The sequence below is a fragment of the Leopardus geoffroyi genome, chromosome E1, assembly GCF_018350155.1.
Source record: "Leopardus geoffroyi isolate Oge1 chromosome E1, O.geoffroyi_Oge1_pat1.0, whole genome shotgun sequence".
In the NCBI taxonomy this organism is placed as follows: domain Eukaryota; kingdom Metazoa; phylum Chordata; class Mammalia; order Carnivora; family Felidae; genus Leopardus; species Leopardus geoffroyi.
In genome coordinates this window covers 2,711,396-2,728,891 of record NC_059330.1, presented here as the reverse complement: position 1 = coordinate 2,728,891, position 17,496 = coordinate 2,711,396, and the positions used below count along the sequence as shown (strand labels likewise).

The window sequence follows — 17,496 nt, the reverse complement described above, 5'->3', positions numbered from 1 at the left end:
TGAGCATCTACTCGGGGCCACGTTTTGGCCCAGCCACATTCTCGTGCCTGTCCGCGGCCACGCTCCCATCCCCACCACCCTCGTCTCCGTCCGTTTCCCCCCGGGGATCTAATTCCCACTCGAGACTCTTGCCCTGATCAAACCCAGAGCCGCCGCTCCGGCGTTTTGGGGCGGGGGGGGGGGGGGGGGGGGACAAAGGGATCGGCCGGGGTGGGGGGAGATCTGTGGAGGATAGGTTCCGATTTGAGGAGGCAGCTTTCGCGGATGGAGGCAGATCCCCACCGTTTGTGGTGACACCCAGGGTCAGCTCCCCGCCCCGCCCCTCCTCTGTCTTTACCACTGGAATAGAAGGTCAAGGCGGGGCCTCTCACCCCTACTGCCCTGGACTCTGTCCCAGAGGGGCCTGGAAGGGCCGCTCCGGAAACCCCTGAGTCTGGATTCCCATGCCGCCCCCGCCCTGCTCCTCACCCGGATAAGCAGCCCCCTGGGGCACAGTCTCGAGGAAAGGGGCGTGGCTTCAAAGGAGGGGGCCGGGAGAGCTCGCGTGGAATTTGCATCTTGAGATGCAAATTTGCACCATCAGTCTCCTAGCATCCCCCAAGAGTCATCTGGGTGGCTGAGCAGAGCCCAGGAGGGCAGGCCTGACCTGCCTGACAGCTCCTGTCCTTGGCCCAAGGGCAGCACTGTGCCCAGGCGGATGAGACAGCCCTGCCAGTCGCCCAGCACAGGCATGACTACCCTCAGCCTTCTCCCAGTCCTGCCCCCATCCCCGTACCCCATTCCTGTCCCCGCCATCACCACGCCAACCCCCCCCCCCTCCCTGCCTCAGGCCTCACGCTAACCCCAATGCAGCTTTCCTCTCTGAGTCCTACCCCTGATTCCAGTCCCACCACTGATGCACTTCCCAGCCCTGACCTTGTCCTCATCACCGGCCCATCCAACCATTAAGAATCATGTTTGGGGTCACTGGGTGGCTCCGTGGGTTAAGCATCTGACTCCTGGTTTCAGCTCAGGTCATGATCTCATGGTTTGTTGAGTCTGAGCCCCACAGCAGGCTCTGTGTTGACAGCATGGAGCCTGCTTGGGATTCTCCTCCTCTCTCTGCCCCTCCCCTGCTCTCTCCCTCTCCTCCCTTCATGTCTTTACTCAAAAGTCCCCTTGTCAAGGAGTGCCTCCCTGGCCCCTCTGTATCTAAAGTTTGCTTCTTATCCGTTTTTTAAAATATAGACACATTTTTTAATTTTTTAAATGTTTATTTTATTATTTTTGAGAGAGAGAGAGAGAGAGCGGGCGAGCAGGGGAGAGGCAGAGGGCAAGAGGGAGACACAGAATCCGAAGCAGGCTCCAGGCTCTGAGCTGTCAGCACAGAGCCCGACGCGGGGCCTGAACCCACAAACCATGAGATCGTGACCTGAGCCACCCAGGCGCCCCTGCTCCCTCATACTTTGTAATTTCCTTCCCTGCTTTGTTTTTTCTCTTCAACGCTTATCACCATTGAACATAATATTGTATTTGCTTCCTCCATACGCAGTATTATCTGTTTCCTCCGCTAGAACTAGAACGTAAGCTCCAGGGGGAAGGGCAGCAATTTGCTTTGTTTACAGAACGCGCCTAGGGCCTGATGTAGTGCCTCTGGCCACACGGTAGGGGCTCCGTTAGCATCTGTTGGTGGCTCCCGCCTGGAGGCACGTTGTCCAGGCAAAAGAGAGCACAGGGGAACTTGGGGGAATGAGGTCTATAAGACAGGCCGTGGGAGCTACGTCATTACCCGTCATTACCCGGAAGGTCAGAGGGAGCCGCTGCCAGGCTTGAGCTGGGGTGGGACGGGGTGCGGGTGACTTGAGCCCATTTGGGTCTTAAGAAGGTCATTTCACTCCCTAACCCCAACCACATCCCTGTCTCTAAGCTCAGCCTGAATTGCACCCGCACCCAATCCAGAACCTACAGGAATCTTCCCTCCATCTCAGAATCCCAGCCCGCTGTGGCCCTAACTTGGCCCCGGGGTGCTGTGTGAACTTCCCTCAACAGTGAGGAAGGGTGACTCCCCAGAGGGCATCCGAGAGAAGGTGCTTCCTGGTTGGCCCCAGCTGTCTCTAAGAGCGGAAGGCTAGAAGGCAGGTCCAGGCAGGGTGGATGGGAGTGTGACCCTCCCCTCACTCTCCCACTCTCTCCCACCATCTAACTGCGGTCCCCCGCACCTCCCTACACTCAGCTCTGTCCTGGGGCCCCGGCCCACCCAGTCCTCATGCCTCCTGCGTCTGCGATTCTATGGGACACTAGCCCCCAATCCCACCTCTCTTCCCGCCCCAGATTTTCCCCAGAGCGCTTCCTGTCCAAACAGACGAATGATTGTTTCCTTCTCTTCCGGCTTCAGGAAGCTCTGTGAGTATTTCACTTGTTCTGTGCATCTGCAGTGCCTAGAAGGGTGCCTGGAACCCTGTGTGCTCCAGAAACATCTCCCGAATGCATGAAGGCAGGAAGGAATGATTTGGTTCCAGACGAGCCCAAGTCTCTTGGAGCCCAACCTTTATTCCAATCCTCTGTTTAGCTTCATCAGTTTTTTTGGGGGGGTGGGGTGGGGTGGGGGAGGTGAAGATGAGTACTTTATAAAACGAAAGAGGAGTATCTGGGGGGCTCAGTTGGTTAAGCGTCCAATCTTGATCTTGGCTCAGGTCACGATCTCACGATTCGTGGGTTCGAGCCCCGCGTCGGGCTCTGTGCGGACAGCTCGGAGCCTGGAGCCTGCTTCCGATTCTGGGTCCCCCTCGCTCTCTGCCCCTCCCCTGCTCGTGCTCTGTCTCTCTCTCTTGCAAGAATAAATAAAACATAAAAAAAACTGAAAAACAAAAAGAGTTGCATAGTTTCGTCTGTTCTCAAATTTGGTGTCGATGGAATGATACAGCGTGTACCCTTTTGTGTTATGCCTGGCATCTTTCACTCAATATAATCTTTGCGAGATTCATCACCATGGTTTGTTCTTCTTCTTTTTTTTTTTTAATTGCGGCGTAGAATTCCGTAATGATTAAACTACAGATTACATGCCCACCCCTTAGTGCATTTCTTGTGCCCCCAGTTTTGCTCTGTCATCTATGTTTGTACGCCCCCCCTCCTCCCCAGCTGATCCTGGCCCTGCAAAGAGCGACAGACACCCTCTCTCCCTCCCTGATCACCTCTCTCTGGAGCTTCTCTGTGCCCTAGCGACCCGAGGTCAAGGTCGGCACCTGTCACCCTTTCTTTCAAGGGCGCTGGGGCAGGAGGATCAGTTAGCCTTCCCCTCTGTGGCCACAGCCTGTGGCCCGGAGAGGAACGGCCAGGCAGCAGGCCAGTTGGACGGCGAGTTTGTGTCGGGCCCTGTCCCCTTGCTCCCACCCGCTGGGGGCCCCAGAACCAAGGCTGGTAACCCCGTTGCCCATGGGTCTGCTTGGCAGGGGTGTCTTGTGCCGTGGCCCATGGGGGCGGGCAGAAGGAAGGCGCTTATTAGGCTGATACAGATCTGGGGGCCCCGCCCAGCCCTGTCCCCTAACTTCCCTGGGGCCCTGGCGCAGGCTGGACTGGCTCCCCCGCCCCGAAGCCTCCTTCATCCAGGGCGTCTTGGGTCCGCCCTTTCAGAAGCAGGCCCAGCGCCCTGCCGCCCGGCTCCCAGCGCGCAGATCTGGGCTCCGAGCTGCCCTGGGGGCCAGACGTCCTTGCCTCACCTCTCCCTCTCGGGAGGCTGGCCCCATCCACGTCTCCCCGTCTGGCTTCCCCTGCCTGGTCTGGGCCCCCGTGCGGCCCCCGAGGAGTCTGGACTCAAGCCCTCCCTCCTGCCTCCTGAGGAGTAGCCATGGCCACCTACAAAGTCAAGGTGGCCACGGGTACCGACCTCTTGTCGGGCACGATGGATTCCATCTCGCTGACCATTGTGGGGACCCAAGGAGAGAGCCACAAGCAGCTGCTGAACCATTTTGGGAGAGACTTTGCAACTGGGGCGGTGAGTATGGGCATGTGTGTGTGTGTGCATGGGTGTGATTTGTGAGTCTGTGTGTGGTGTGTGTATGTAAGTGTGTGTGATGTGTGTGAGTGTGTATGTGTGTAGCATAGGAGTGTGTTTGGGGGTGAATGGGTGTGTATGTGTGGTGTGGGGGGGGCCCCTGAAAGTTCCCAAGGGCAACTCCAGATGCCCTCCCCCCTCCACCCTCCCCCCAGACCTGGCTCCCAGGGGTCTCTGCTCTCTGGGCCATCCTGCCTCATCCCCAGTCTGTCACCTCCCGCCCCTGTGTGGCCATTTCTCCTCTCTCCCTGCCTTTTCTCACCTCTTCTCACTTCCTCTCTATCACTCATCCACACCCCTCGTCTCGGCCTCCCCCCCATCCCTCTCCCTCCCATCCTTACTCTTCCTAAGGTAAGTTCCATCATAACTGGCTTAAATGCACATTGGATTCTCTGTGGCTTAAAATGGCATCAGACCAGCCTGTCCAGCGGGGCCCGCCTGCTCCATGATGGGAGACACCCTTTGCTGGTCCCTCAGCCCTGATTCCGAGTCAGGTCCAGCCACCTGCCTCTACATCCTCTTAATTGGGCCCTCTGTCTATGTGGCCACTTCTGTCTCTCCACATCTTCATTGACAAGTAGGAGCGAAGGGGGCTGGCGGGACCACCTCTGCCTCGCTCTAAGCCTGTAGGAGGTCTGGGGGGCCCTGGACCCCACCTGGACCCCTTTGGGGTCCACCCCCTGGGGGGCCGCATGGCCTCCTGCAGCCTCAAGTGGCTGAGGAGGGCGGGAGGGTGGGGCCTGGGGAGGGTGGCTGTGAATGGAGGGGGGGTATCCTTCCTGCTCAGCCCTGGGTAGAAGGGCCCAGCAGGTGACGGCCTACTAGGAGTGGGGGGAGGAGAAACCAGATCCAGATCGAGTCATCCCAGCCCAGCGCGGTGAGCGTGGCACCCCCTCAGCAGAGCGGAGCCTGGGTGAGAGGGCCCAGATGGGTGGGCGGGAGGCCCGAGGGGCCGGGGGCCAGTCCTGCCCGCTCACCCGGCCCTGTGCCCTGGCCAGGTGGATGAATACACCGTCCGGTGCCAGCAGGACCTGGGGGAGCTCATCATCATCCGCCTGCACAAGGAGCGTCACTCCTTCTTACCCAAAAACTCCTGGTACTGTAACTACGTGCAGATCTGTGCGCCCGGCGGCCGTGTGTACCACTTCCCCGCCTACCAGTGGATGGATGGCTACGAGACCCTGGCGCTCAGGGAGGCCACAGGCAAGCCCTCGGCAACCCCTCCCGGTGCCGCCGGGCCCCTCGCTCCCACCTGTCACCCGCCGGGCCCCCACAGGGACTCCCGGGAACACCTGACGCTCTCGCGCATCACCCTGGGTCATTGCCGCCGCGGGGCCCCGCGCAGGGCTGCAGCCTTGCAGGGACAGACAGGAAGGAGGTTGGGGCCACCCTCAGGGTCTCAGGACCCCAGGTCCGGGCTGAGACAAGCGTGTTCTCCATTAGCTCCCCCGCAGTCCTACCCCTGACTCCCGCCACTGCGGAGACCCGTGGCTGCGCTGAGTACGGGCCTCGGGTGCCTGTCTGTGCCACGTGCCCTGTCTGCCGCTCCAGAAAGACCGCCCCATGACTCCAGCGAGGTCCGTCCCTGCAGCAGGAGGCCTCGTCACTCTGATGGGGAGGCCCCATCGCCCCAGCTGCTGCACGTTCTGTCAGGAATCCGTGTTCGCTCAACACGTCTCCACAGGACAGAGCGCGAGGGTCTGAACCTTGTCATAGGAGCCCTGGGCGTCTAACTGCGCATTTTGTGGACTTGAGGGGATGTCCTATGGCCCCAAAGGCCTCCCTACCACCCCATTAGGACACCTTATATCTCTAGCAGGGCTCAGTGCTGCTCCAGAAGGCCCCCCCTTCTTCCATCAAGGCTCCATCATGGCCCAGCACGAGGCTGGGTTTTCCCTGGTGCCTGGTCAAGGCCGCCGGGCTATTCTCCCAGTCACTCGGTTACTGCCCTGGAAGAGGGACAGGCAGGTCCACCCCCTGCCACCGCCCTTGTCTGGTGGCCTTGGCTCTGCTTCCTGATACGCGGCTGCTACATGGGGACTACAGGCTTGTCCTCTTCTGTCATCTTGGCCCCACTGTCCCAGCTTCTGTCTAGCCTCCCTCAAAGTGGACAGGAGGGCAGGGCACAGCCGTGGGGTCTCCCCCCCCACCCCCCAGGCAGCTGATCACCTTCCTCCATTTCTCGTGTCCCCGGCAGCAGGGGCACTGAGCGAGCTGGGGAAAGAGGCAGGAGTTGGCGGGGGGGGGGGGGGGGGGGAAGGCAGGCCTGGGGGAGGGTGGGGAGGGCCAAGGGGAGAGTCTCACAGGGGGGCGGGTTTTCCCTGGTGCCTGGTCAAGGCCACCGGGCTATTCTCCCAGTCACTCTGTTACATGCACAGGAATGGGGCCGGGTGGGGCAGCCTCGGGGAGAGCAGGGCGGGGAGGCCTGAGTCACTGGCTGGGCCCTTCACCGGGGGATAAAGCCGAGCTGGGTCTCCGGGTTGGACACTGTCCACCCAGAACACAGCATAAGCTGAGGGACGTGGAGGAAGGGGAGGGTGGCGAGGAGGGCCTCACGGGAAAATGACGGGGCTGCTGTGTAGAAACGTGCCAGCCTGGGACTACCCGCCGGGACGTCCGACAAAGTTCGGAGCCCAGCTGACCGTTTTCTCCTTGTAAAATGAGCACGCCGATCTGGCCCCTTGGCTGAAACTTTTGGGGCCAGGGGTGTTTTGAAATTCAGATTTCATTTAGAGCATGTGCGCACATATGCATCTATATCGATATATACCATTCACACGCTACATACGTTATGCCTTACATCCACAGGCGCATCCCCTAGTCAAACATATGAATATTTCTGCAGCCAAAACTATGGATAGTTACACCAAGTGAGTTCAATAAAGACTGTGTAGAGCCTCGGGTTCTGCCCACCAAGGTATTTGTGCCTAACTCGTAGAAAAGACGAAGTTGATTTCTATGGTCTTTTGGACTTTGGAATTGTGGAAACTGGCTCTCCGGCCTATACAAAGAGTCACCTGCCTTGCAAGGTTGTCCCTGTGTGGATTAAATTATGATTGGTTTTTAAGTTTATTTATTTTGAGAGAGAGTGATAGAGAGCAAGTGGGGGAGGGGCAGACAGCGAGGGAGAGACAGAATCTCAAGCAGGCCCTGTGCTGTCAGTGCGGAGCCTGGCGAGGGTCTTGAACTCACAAACCGTGAGATCATGACCTGAGCCCAGATTAGGAGCGGTCGCTTAAGCGACTGAGCCACCCAGGTGCCCCTGGATTACATTATTAACAGAAGTAAAGTGTTTACAAAGTGCCGGGTACGTAGTAAGCCCTAAATAACTGTTCCTCAATAGCGTTTTAGTCGGTCCAGAAAACGGACCACCCAGCTTCGTAGAGCGAGGGGGCGGAGGGTGGTCCTTGATCCTCTCCTCTGAGTTTTTGGGAGGAGACACGCGCCCCCTCTTCCTGGGTAAACCTTCCCGTTCCTGGTCTGGGGCCCCAGGGCCAGTCTAGAGGGCTGGAGCTGAATTCGGATCCTTGAAATGGGCGGGGGTCAGACCCTGAGCCTCCTCTTTGGTCTCCCGGCAGGAAAGACGACGGCGGACGACACGCTGCCGATCCTTCTGGAGCACCGCCGGGAAGAGATCAGGGCCAAACAGGACTTCTACCAGTGAGGAGAGGGCGACCGGGGCTGCGGGAGGTCAGGGGGTGGTGGTGGTGAGGGGGGCGCGGGGCGATGGCTTGGCCTTCGGCCCGTCTTGGCGCATGCGCATCAGGGCCCACAGTCTCGGCTTCTCTCCGCACCGCAGCTGGAGGGTCTTCGTTCCCGGCCTACCCAACTACGTGCACATCCCCAGTTACCGCCCGCCTGCGCGGAGAAACCCCAACCGGCCTGAGTGAGGACCCGAGGCTGCCCTGGGGCCCCTTCCGTGGCTGACCCCTGGGCTCTGCCCCCTCCACCCTCCCCGGGGCTCCGCAGGGGCCAGGCCCCAGCCCTGCACTCTCTCCCACAGGTGGAATGGTTATATCCCCGGTTTCCCGATTCTCATCAACATCAAGGCCACCAAGTTCCTGAACTCAAACCTCCGCTACTCCTTCATCAAGACGGCCTCGTTCTTCTTCCGCCTGGGGCCCATGTGAGTGTGCGCGAGTGAGGGGTCCCCGTCCCGGCTCCGCGCCCGCCTCCACCGCAGCCCTCCCCCCCCCCCCCCCCCCCCCCAGGAGCTCGCGACAGATCGCCATCCGGGCGGGCAGAGAGCTGAGAAGCCAGGCCCGGGGAGCCCGGGAGGTGGCGCCGGACCCCCGGCCGCAGAAGGACCTGGTGCTCTGGGCCCGGAGGCCAGGCGGCCAGGGGCCTCGGCGGGGCTGGCGGCTGCCTCTCTGAGCGTCTCCCCCTCGAACCCCGTCCCTAGGGCGCTGGGCTTCAAACTCCGCGGCCTGGTGGACTGCAAGCAGTCGTGGAAGAGGCTGAAGGACATCAAGAAAATTTTCCCTGCCAACAAGTCCATCATCTCCGGTACGAGGGGCATCGCGCAGCGAACCCGGGGAGCGCCGCGGCCTCCGGCCGGAGGAGCGGCGGGCGCGCGCTGGAGGCGGGACCCCCGTCGGGGCCGCGGGCGGCGGGGCGCGGGGGGTGAAGCCGAGGCCGAGGGGACCAGAAGGGCGGGCGCGCCCCCTGGCGGCCTCAGGGAAAATGCCGCCCTGGGCGCCTCCAGCCGCTCAAGCGGAGGCTGGGGGCTTCTCTGGGGTCCCCGATCTTCCTCTGTCCAGGGCCTCAGCCCCACGCTTCTCTGTCCCTGAGGATGACCGGGTACCGTCTCCCCCTCCCCAGAGTACGTGGCCGAGCACTGGACAGAAGACAGCTTCTTTGGGTATCAGTACCTCAACGGCATCAACCCAGGCCTGCTCCGCCGCTGCACGCAGATCCCAGACAAGTTCCCCGTCACGGACGACATGGTGGCCCCGTTCTTGGGCGAGGGAACGTGCCTGCAAGCGGAGCTGGAGGTGAGGCCCCATCCGGAGGGGATCCCTGGCCTCCCCGTCTCTCCCCACCCACCTTTGCTGCCCCCAGAGTGCCCTCCGCTCCTGCATTCCCCGCTCGGGTCTCTGGCCAACCCCTGCCCCCTGGGGGCGCGGGGCACTCCGCGCCCAAGGCGTGAGTCCCAGGTCCGGCGCGTTGGCGCTCACCTGCCCTCCCCTTTCGGCCCCCTTCCAGAAGGGGAACATTTACCTGGCCGACTACCGCATCTTGGAAGGCATCCCCAGCATCGAGCTCAACGGAAGGAAGCAGCATCACTGTGCCCCGCTCTGCCTGCTGCACTTTGGCCCGGAAGGGAACATGATGCCCATCGCCATCCAGGTGCCCGTGGTGCAGGCGGGGGGGCCGCTGTGTGAGCGTGTTGCCAACGCGAGAGCCTGGTGTGTGGCCCTGTGTGTGGGCCTTGGACTGAGGCCCCGGTGGCCCTACAGACCACTGGATGCTTGTATGCCGGTGCACGAACTCGGGTCTCTGGGCGTGCACTTGTGTGCCAGTCCCCGTGCGTAGAATGGGCACACTGGGTGTGCGCGCACAGAGGTGACCAGATGGGGATGTGCTTGGTTGTTCAAGCTTGTCTCTTTGGGTCCAGTCATCCATTTGCTCGAGAAGCCAACACCTGCCGTGGGCCAGCCCTCTGCTGGAAACACTGAGCTAATCAGACGTGGCCGCTGCCTTGAGAGAGAGTGGCCTGGCAGGAAAGGGAACTGAGGTACTATGTTTCCAGGGGTCTCCACCAGCATCATGTCCAAATTAGAAAAAGGCGTCCCTCTGGGGAGGGGGTTCAGCCAAACTCTGATGTTCCTGGCTCATTAGTGGAACAGCGTAGGCTGGATTCCGGGGACTTCCTCTGCCCCAGGGGGCTGGGTACCCTTGCGCAGTGCACAACTCCTGCAGCTGAACGGGGCGACTGTGGGGTTGAAATAAGGGAGGCTTCTCAGGCAACTTGTGAGCTGCTTTTTCTTTTTCTTTTCTTAAGTTTATTTATTTTGAGAGAGAGAGAAAGAGCACAAGCAGGGGAGGAACGGGGGGTGGGGAGAGAATCCCAAGCAGGCTCCGCACAGCCAGCACAGAGCCTGACCCGGGGCGCGAACTCCCGAACCAAGAAATCAGAGCTGAAATCAAGAGTCGGATGCCTAACCCACTGAGCCACTCAGGTGCCCCTTGTGCTGCTTCTTAAGAAATGAGTGGGAGCCCCCCAGGTAGGGGGGTGGGGGAGGCATTGCAGGCAGAGGGGACATCAAGAACAAATGTGAGACAGGAGGAAGGGCCCTGGTGTGCTCAGGGGACCAGAGGGCCTCGAGTGTATGGAGTGGCATTTTTACCTCCTCGGGCTCTTCTCTGCCTCCTTCCTGCAGGGGGGGCCCGTGTGTGTGTGTGTGTGTGTGTGTGTGTGTGTGTGTGTCCCCACTTAACGCTCCCTCCTTCCCCGTCCCCAGCTCAGCCAGACCCCGGGGCCCGAGAGCCCCATCTTCCTGCCGAGTGACTCGGAGTGGGACTGGCTGCTGGCCAAGACGTGGGTGCGCTACGCCGAGTTCTACTGCCACGAGGCCATCTCGCACCTGCTGGAGACGCACCTCATCGCGGAGGCCTTCTGCCTGGCCATGCTGAGACAGCTGCCCATGTGTCACCCTCTCTACAAGGTACGGCTTTGGCCCCGGGGGCCTCAGAAAGGCACGTGGCTCGCCAGCAGGTAGAGGGACTCCACTGAGACTCGGGGAGGCAGCCAGGGACCCCCAAGAGTGGGCTCGGGGTGGGGACTTCCTGAAGTCAGAGGGCTTAGCGCTGCACAAGGAAGGGGGTGCCCTGCCCTCTGGGGGGTAACCGTGGTCCTCTCTCCTGGTCTGTCTCCCGTAGCTCCTCGTCCCCCACACCCGCTACACCATCCAGATCAACAGCATCGGGCGCGCCCTCCTCCTCAACGAGGGGGGGCTTTCTGCCAGGGTAAGACGTGTGCCCCGAGCCCAGCAAGGCACCTGCTACCCTTGCGGGGAGGCGAAAAGCCGAATTTCCCACTTGAGATTGGGAGGGGGCACGGCCGGAGGGGACCGGTTTACAGGGGTGCAGAGGGGGGCGCTGGCCCGGAGTGTGGGCATGCACGGGGCGGGGGCTGGAGGGGCATCGCTGGGCTGTGTGTGTGACGGGTGTGACCCTCAGCAGGGAGGCCCTGCCAGCCTCAGAGTCTGCCTCCTCCCCGACAGGGCATGTCCCTAGGCCTGGAAGGCTTTGCGGAGGTGATGGTGCGGGCTCTGTCAGAGACCACCTATGAGAGCCTCTACCTCCCCAATGATTTTGTGGAGCGCGGGGTCCAGGACCTGCCGGGATATTATTACCGAGACGACTCCTTGGCAGTGTGGGACGCGCTAGAGAGGTGAGGCCGGGCCCGCAGTGGGTGGCACTCGGGCGGACGCCCTCGCAGGGCGCAGGGAGCTTTTAAGGACTTGACCCGAGCCTGGGTCTGATGCTGTGTTTGCCCCACAGCACGTGCCCGCCCCCAGGCCTGGGGCGGCCAAGGCCAGGGCATCCTGGGGGAGGTAAGAAAAGTGGGGAGGGCAGGAGGAGGATCCAAACTGAGGCCTGCCCCCCCCCCCATCAGGTATGTGACCGAGATCATCACCTACTATTACCCGTGTGACGCAGCCGTGGAGGGTGACCCAGAATTGCAGTCCTGGGTGCAGGAGATATTTAAGCAGTGTCTGCTAGGGCGTGAGAGCTCAGGTAGGGGCCTGGGGCTGTGGGATGGGCCCTCCCGGCTGGGCCACAGCAGGTCTTGTTGGGGACCGAGGGAGCCAAGTCTCGGAGAGGCTGGGGAAGGAAACGTGGCTGCCCGTGGGTCCATGCGTGAACTCAGGGGCTGGGGGTGGGGGGCAGGGTCATCTCTGTGGACTGAGATACGGGGCATGAGCTCAAACAGGAAAGGCTGGAGCATGCTGGAGGTGGGGAGGCTGGGAGGGCCCAGGAGGGCGGGAAGGAACATCCTGAGGTCATCACTTGGGTACCACTCAACCAATATTCAGTGAGCATCTGTGATGCGACGACGCCATGCTGGTTGCTAGGAGGCAAAGGGAAGGAGAGATACCGGTGCCTGCCCTCAAGTTCACGGTCTCCAGGGTGGGGCGCCCACTCAAGTACACTGGCAATTATACTCTCTCGGGACTGCTGCAGGCAGGGCCGTGTGCGGGAGCCCAGGGGAGGCAAGAAATCCGGGTGGAGGAGGGGCGGGGGGTGGAGGGAGAGCAGGGGGAGAGCAGCATGCTGAGATGCAACATCTGGGCTAACATCTGGCCAGGACCTGCAGGACAGGGAGGTTAGCCGGGAGGGGCTGGAGGGGGGGTTGAAGAGCTCTGGGTGGGAAGCCAGAGTGGGCAGGGGGAGCACCGAGAGCTCAGAGGCCCCAGCTACTGCTCTGAGGGTGGGGGTTGGCCAGGCTCTCCGTGGGGCTGAACTAGGGCTGAAGCCGTGAGCGGGGGACAGTCGCGGACCCTGGTTCAGGAGGTTGGAATTACCCTGAACACTAGAGGGAGCCGTGGAGGCGTCTGCAAGGAGATCAGCTTTGTTTTGTTTTTTTAAGTTTATTTTTATTATTTTTATTTTTTTAATTTTTTTTCAACGTTTATTTATTTTTGGGACAGAGAGAGACAGAGCATGAACGGGGGAGGGGCAGAGAGAGAGGGAGACACAGAATCGGAACAGGCTCCAGGCTCTGAGCCATCAGCCCAGAGCCCGACGCGGGGCTCGAACTCACGGACCGCGAGATCGTGACCTGGCTGAAGTCGGATGCTTAACCGACTGCGCCACCCAGGCGCCCCAAGTTTGTTTTTATTTTGAGAGAGAGGGAGAGAGAGGGAGAGAGAGCGAGCATGAGCAGGGGAGGGGGGGGGTGGGTAACAGGTAAGAGAAGCTGGCAGCTACATTGGGTGTGAGACCAAGGGCCAGGCTACTGAGAAATCCATCTGGCGTGAGTGCAAAGGTTCAGAAGTGTGTGTGTGTGTGTGTGTGTGTGTGTGGTGGGAGGGGACTGTGCCGAGTCCGGGCAGGAAAGCCAGGATTCTTCCAAAGCCTTTCCCCTCCTGAGTCCTGGGACCAGAGAGGCCCCCCTAAGGGAGCTGGAAGAAAGACAGGAGGGCCCGACCTCGGACAGGTGCCCGGAGCTGCTCAGGAGGACCTCTGGTCAAGGCCACTTGGGGCCGCCTCCCAAGGTGGTCTGGACGGGGGCGGGTGAGTGGGTGGGGGATTGGAGTTATGGTCACAGGAGGGCCAAGCGGGCGGGATGAGCGCCCCAGGGAGGTGGCAGCTTGGAGTGTGGGCCGGACGCGCGGGAGCCGGGCCTGTTGGCGCCCTCTGCCGGCCATCGGGGACCAGGCGGGACTGACGCCGCCTGGGCGTCCCCGCGCCCCCCCCCCCCCCCCCCCCCCCAGGCTTCCCTCAGTGCTTGCGAACAGTGCCTGAGCTGATCCGATATGTCACTATAGTCATCTACACCTGCTCCGCCAAGCACGCCGCCGTCAACACCGGGCAGGTACCTACGCCCCCCAGCCCCGGCCCCAACCTCAAGCCCAACCTCAGCCGTCCTCCCTGGTCGGGCCTCCTCCCCGCCAAGTCCCAGCTTCCGTCCCCTAGCTCAGTTGAAAGCCCCAGCGTCCCGGGGTGCTCTCTGACCCCCGCCTCTCCCCGCCGCTGCCCCACCTCCAGCTGGAGTACAGCGCCTGGATGCCCAACTTCCCGTCGTCCATGAGGAACCCACCCATGCAGGCCAAGGGGCTGACCACTCGGGACAGCTACCTGGACACGTTGCCGGATGTGAAAACCACGTGCATCACCCTGTTGGTGCTCTGGACCCTGGGCCGGGAGCCTGACGACAAGGTGCCCTGGGGCCCGGGGGTGGGGTTACCCCGGGGGCAGGCGGAGGGAGGGCTGGGGGCTGGGGGAGGGGTGTCAAGGGGGGGGAGGGGTGTCAAGGGGGGGAGGGGAGGGGCAGGCTGCGGAAGGCGGGGAGCTGGGGGCCGGTCGGTCGCAGCTGCCCCGTTCCGTGTCCGCAGCGGCCCCTGGGCCACTTCCCTGACATCCACTTCGTGGAGGAGGCCCCGCGGAGGAGCATGGAGGTCCTCCGCCAGCGCCTGGCCCGGATCTCGCACGACATCCGCCAGCGCAACAAGGACCTCCCGGTCCCCTACTACTACCTGGACCCGGTGCTGATAGAGAACAGCATTTCCATCTAGGGCCGCGCTCCCGCCTCGCCTCTCCTCGCCTGCACCCGTTTTCCAAAAAAAAAAAAAAAAATTGTCACTTCAAGCGGCCGTGGTTCAGCCAGTGTGTGTGGCCATTCACGGAGGGTGCTGGGGGGGTGCGGGGGTGCGTGCTGCGGTGTCCCGGCGCCCACACTGCCGTGCCCTTCACCGCCGCTGGGTCCAGGTAGGCTCAGGGTGGCGCCAGGCCCCTCGTCTGCCCCCCACCCTCCACCCCATGTCCAGGCCAGGAGGCTCTGGAAGGCGGTGATGCCTTGCCGCCCCGGGCTCCTCCGTGACATCCTGGGAGGTGACAAGGTGCTCTTGGGGACCGCAGCGGGAGAGCAGGCCGGGACCTCTGCACCCCATGAGATACCCCGGCCCTGTCTTGCAACCCAAAGCGATTCTGGTCCCCCTGCCTGGGGACCCAGATCACTGAGGGCCCCAGTTCCCCAGAATACCTATCCAAGGACAGAGCACCACCTGCCCCCCGCCCACCTAGGCAGACAGATCCCCCCCCCCCAAGACTAGTCCAACTTGAAACAAATTATGCATCCGCCCAGGCAAGAGACCACCCTGAGCCCAGCCTGCCGCTCAAGCCCGAGGGCCCTAAGCTCCACCTACTGTGAACCCATGTTATACTAAACCACACTGCCAGCCACCGTCTCACCCCAGGCTCTGCCCACCAAGGAGCCCAGCCTGCTCCGTGCGCCCTCCAAGTAAGCTGTTGTCTCCAGGATCCCTTCCCCACCCACTCTTCTGGAAGCCGAGAACCGCCCCCCACTTCTGGCCCCCGCCCTGGGCCTTGCTTCGTTGCTGACATCCCAGAGGGGCACATGGGCTTGGCGTGTGGAATTGACCTCGGGGAGTGGGTCCACCTGGCCCGTCCGGCCTTTGGTGGTAGAGGGTGGGGGTGGGGAACTGCACGGTGGGGGCAACGTCAGGCATCCCCATACTGAATTCGAACGGACCCCCCCTAAACCCGGGAAGCACAGAGTCTCCAGTGCTCCTGTTAAGGCCCATTCGTTCCCGTGACCCTGCTTCTCCCCCAGGTTTGGCACGGGGGGTCCCCCCCCCCCCCAGGCCGCTGTCAGTGGGAGCATGGTCAGCTGAGCAGTTGGTGATCACGGTGCCGGGGGGGGGGGGGGGGGGGGGCGGGGAAGGATCCTGTGCCTGGGGGTGGGGTGGAGAGAAAGCTGAAAGTCAAGGTCGGCTGCTGCCCTGGGGAAGAGGGGTCTGGAGGGCGGGAGGCAGGAGACAGCTGCGGACATCTCTCCTGAGCTCACGCGGCTTAGAAAACCCTCCTGTAAGATTTCCCGGGCCCAGGCCTGCAGCTCTGAGTCTCTGCTCCCGGCACTGTCGTCCGGGTAATAGATGCCGACAATATTGGACACAAAGCTGGAGATTCAGGAGTTCGTGGTGACTAACGCTTGGGAGTCTGAGGTGCCCAGGGGTGTGGGTTGGAAGAAGCCACTGAGATCAGCTGCCCCCAAGGGAGGAAAGTGAGGCCAGAGAAGGAAAATGGCCAACTCCACACGGCGCGAACTGCTGAGCTCACGACCTCCCTCGCCACCAGGGGGTGCAAATCTAGGACCCGGGAGCTTAGACGGTTTGCAGGTAGCTTTTGACTGGTTACCAAGTTTCTTCTTTGTTCCTATTTTCAAGTTGAATCAATGGCCACGGGGTGAACGTTTCTCATGCTCAGAGGGCACGTCCTATCCACCCGAGGTCTGCTCTTAGGGCTTTCCATTTAATTCTCATAGTAACCTGTGGGATAGATGCTCTTGTAATCCCTGTTTTCAGATGAGGAAACAGGCACAGAGAGGCTAAGTGCCTTGCGTAAGGTCACACAGCAGGGAAAGAAGGGGCACCAGGAAGGCAGTGCGAAATAGCAGTGCGTTTGGGCAGAAGGGGGGGGGCAGTGGATGAAGAAGCTCACAGAGATGTAGCTGAAGGTGAGGCCCGGAGCCCTCGGGCCCCAGGAGGGCCTCGCCTCTCTATGGCCGCCCGGATCCAGAGCCCGCGGTCTGGGCAGTAGTCCCGGGCAGGATCCTGAACGTCTCGGCCAGCCAGCTGGAGGGGCGGGAGGAGGCAGTGGACGACGCCAGCCTCTGGCCCTTTGGCGATGGGCTCCAGACAGTCTGCCCGTTCCAGCAAAGTTGACCGTGACGGGCAGAGAGTCCCGCCACTCAGGGCCACGGCTCAGCCCCGCCAGGCCCCCTCTTCCGACCACCGGGCTCCCGGGCCTCCCGGAGCTCCCGGACCCTGACCTGGCTGATGGGCTTTCCCGGCGCAAAGCGTGGGCCTGCGTGTCGAGGTGGAGGGTGTGGCAGAAACAAGGAATGAGCAGCAAGGGACAAGAAGAGTCAGAGGTTAGATGAGGCAGCCACGGGGGCCCCACAGCTCCAGGCACTGGGGGGGGGGGGGTCCTCCCTTCGTGTAGGAGACGTGTAGCCCCTGGGCAGCTGCCACACATGGAGAGGAAAAAGGTCCCCATCACAGAGCGGGGTCAAAGCAGATGAGGGGCCAGCCGGTGTACCGGGAACGCAGTATCGCGCCCAGGTCTTGGCCAGGAGCCAGTCCTCAGCCGTGTCACTGGGTAGGAAGATGGGGCTGCCTGGGCCAGGTGTCTGAGAGAGCTGGAGGTGAGGGGAGGGTCACAGGGGAGGGTGGGCATCTGGCAGAAACTGGCTGCAGAGATGCAGCCCGTTAGCCTGCGCACGGGGCCAAATCACGTGGTCCGTTTCCTTAGTAGCTGTGTTTCCTCAGGAAAGTGAACTAACCTCTCTGTGACTCAGGTTCCTCGTCTATAAAGTGAGGTTGGTGACCCTCGCCCCTTTCTCCCTGGGTTGTTCTGATGATTAAATGGGTTAGTTCTGGTGAAATACACGGCACATCGTAGGCGCTATAGGAATGATTCCTATTCTGATTGTTTCTAGTGCATCGGGAAAGGAAACGAGTTGGGAGGTGAATCGGCCTAAGTCCCCCTTGTTGGCGGAGTCTGGTTGAGGGCTCCCTGTACGAGCCCAGAGTTGCCCAGATACCCAGTGGTGTGGGACAGAGACGGGGGAGAGTCTAGAAGGCTGGAAGGGAGTGTGTGGAGATGCCTTCCAGAAGGGGTTCTGTTTTTAACTGTTCGGAACATGGTCATACGGTCAAAGGTGCATGATTCAGTGCATGATTCAGTAGAGTCTATTTTTCTTTGTAATGTTTATT

The 17,496-nt window shown here is 61.5% G+C and overlaps 1 protein-coding gene across 2 annotated transcripts in view; it reads left to right on the top strand.

Moving 5' to 3' along the window:
* The first annotated feature begins 3,560 nt into the window (after window positions 1–3,560).
* The window catches only part of ALOX12B (arachidonate 12-lipoxygenase, 12R type), a 23,888-nt gene continuing 9,952 nt past the window's right edge, over window positions 3,561–17,496 (top strand). Inside the window, exons 1-15 of one of the 2 annotated variants that reach the window (XM_045487357.1) lie at window positions 3,562–3,970; window positions 5,029–5,233; window positions 7,609–7,690; window positions 7,830–7,916; window positions 8,034–8,156; window positions 8,433–8,536; window positions 8,852–9,024; window positions 9,236–9,379; window positions 10,495–10,698; window positions 10,913–10,999; window positions 11,257–11,426; window positions 11,652–11,773; window positions 13,474–13,574; window positions 13,748–13,918; window positions 14,095–14,347. In XM_045487357.1, coding sequence (XP_045343313.1) covers window positions 3,824–3,970; window positions 5,029–5,233; window positions 7,609–7,690; window positions 7,830–7,916; window positions 8,034–8,156; window positions 8,433–8,536; window positions 8,852–9,024; window positions 9,236–9,379; window positions 10,495–10,698; window positions 10,913–10,999; window positions 11,257–11,426; window positions 11,652–11,773; window positions 13,474–13,574; window positions 13,748–13,918; window positions 14,095–14,274 — 2,100 coding nt within the window. In that variant the 5' untranslated portion in view covers window positions 3,562–3,823 and the 3' untranslated portion in view covers window positions 14,275–14,347. Of the gene's footprint in view, window positions 3,971–5,028; window positions 5,234–7,608; window positions 7,691–7,829; window positions 7,917–8,033; window positions 8,157–8,432; window positions 8,537–8,851; window positions 9,025–9,235; window positions 9,380–10,494; window positions 10,699–10,912; window positions 11,000–11,256; window positions 11,427–11,651; window positions 11,774–13,473; window positions 13,575–13,747; window positions 13,919–14,094; window positions 14,348–17,496 lie in introns of those variants that run through there. The other variant, XM_045487358.1, reaches the window with a different exon arrangement.